The sequence below is a fragment of the Alligator sinensis genome, unplaced genomic scaffold (assembly GCF_000455745.1).
Source record: "Alligator sinensis unplaced genomic scaffold, ASM45574v1 scaffold390_1, whole genome shotgun sequence".
NCBI lineage: Eukaryota > Metazoa > Chordata > Crocodylia > Alligatoridae > Alligator > Alligator sinensis.
In genome coordinates this window covers 417,575-419,372 of record NW_005842890.1, presented here as the reverse complement: position 1 = coordinate 419,372, position 1,798 = coordinate 417,575, and the positions used below count along the sequence as shown (strand labels likewise).

The following is a 1,798-nucleotide window of genomic DNA, read 5'->3' as shown; positions in this document are numbered from 1 at the left end:
GGGGAAGGGGGGGGGGCAAGTACCACAAGGAGTTCAGAAAGAAGGTTCACAATGACTAGGATAGATTCCCCCACACCCAAAAAAAAGAGGCTCCCAGGTGACCAAGTACCCAGAACAGAAAAGGTAAGCTCCTTCAGATCTGGCATACAGCTCCACATGATGACCTTATGAGCCCCCAGCCCCAAGAGGCACCACAAACCTGAGAAGGGACCACAGTCCTACAGCAGTTGCTCCCCGACCCCACAGCAATCAAACAGGCAGTCTGGGACCTGGATGGCACCGTACCAAGTGCCTTTGCCCCCTGGCAGAGCAAAGTCCAAGAGCCCAATGCTCCCCTATACAAGAGGGAAGGGTTACCTTGGTCTCCCCACTGCTGTCTGACTCTGACACCTGGTAAGTGAGGTCCGTCTCCTCAAAACCCGTGGCACTCATGCGCTGATCAGTGGTGGGATCTGAGCGTGGGGGCGAGTCTGGCGAGTTCAAGCATGTCTGGATCAGGGCTTTCCCCGTCTCACTGGTGATCATGGGCTGCAGCTTCCGAGTGGCAAAAGTGTACACGTGACCTGTCTCACTTGCAACCAGGAGCAACACTTGCGTGCCTGTCAGGGTTGAGAGTTCATAAGCCTGCCAGGAAGAAAAGTGTAAGTCAGTCACAGGCAGCAGCACTTGCATGCAGGCCAAGTATCATCCACACAACCCCAAGCACAGAGCTGCCCCTCTACTCGCCCAAGCCTTAGAGCCAAGAGAAAGGCAGGACTCTCAGGTTTCAGGCAGGATGCCTCTTCCCTCTCATTATCCTATCTCGCAGTATGCCTACTGGTTAGGGAGCAGCACTGGACTGGAGAGCCCTAGTTCTTGCCCCAGAGTGACCTGGAAAAGCCACTGATCATCTCTGCGCCTCCTTCCTCAACTAGTCCACTTCAGACAGATTCTTAGAGCCATGTCTCTCTACAGCAGACAGTATAACAGGTGGAGGTGGAGGCTCCTTGGGGCTCTGGGTCTGTACAGCATGTAACACAGTCAGGTCCCCCACCTTGGGGGAGAGATGAAATAGATCTCGCTGACCTTCCTGCCTAGGCCCCATGCTATCAACTCCAACTTAATGGGTCATCACCAGGTTAGGGTCTCAGTCCACCTCCATCCTGCCATTATCTTCTCCCCACACCTGGCCACACCACTAGGCTCAACCTAGACTGTCTTGATGACTGAAACAACTATCAGTCCTTATTTCACACCTCCACAGCCATATAAACACATGCTCCTGCCATCACTAGAACAGCTTTCCAGCCTCCCCTCCCCCTTCAATGTTTCCACTGTTTCCATAATACAGCACCAATTCCAATTCTTGTTTGCATCATGCTATGTACAAGGAGCCAGCCAGCAGGCTGGAACACGATTTGTCTGCAGTTACAAAAGTAAAGGAATCAATGCATGTAACCAGGGGTCAGCAGCGTTTTTGGGCAGAATGCAAACACACCTGCAACCTTGACTTGTAAGATGTTGGTGTCCCAGGAGCAGACAGAAAAGGGACCAATCTTTGTTGTGGCAGCACAGCCCTGGCCCCTTCTCCATTGTCCAGTCTGAGGTGTGCATGGCCATCACAGAGCCTGGGCTGCTCACAACAGGCAGCAGGGAGGATGCAAGCTGCTACACCAGCATCCATGGAGCTCCAACCCAGCTCACTGACAGCAGTGAGTGCATGCACGCCTCAAGGCAGACAGCAGGGAAGGGGCTAGCTCAGTAAGGCTTTGGGAGGCTACCAAGCAGCCCAACTCTGCCACAGGTTATGAAGCCCTTC

General features: G+C 53.5%; 1 protein-coding gene across 3 annotated transcripts in view; it reads right to left on the bottom strand.

The window, feature by feature from the left end:
- SRF (serum response factor) overlaps nt 1-1,798 on the bottom strand; it is a 44,915-nt gene that overhangs the window by 34,890 nt on the left and 8,227 nt on the right. For 2 of the 3 annotated variants that reach the window (XM_014525821.1, XM_006035923.2), the window contains exon 2: nt 358-624. In XM_014525821.1, coding sequence (XP_014381307.1) covers nt 358-624 — 267 coding nt within the window. Of the gene's footprint in view, nt 1-357; nt 625-1,798 lie in introns of those variants that run through there. The other variant, XM_025192100.1, reaches the window with a different exon arrangement.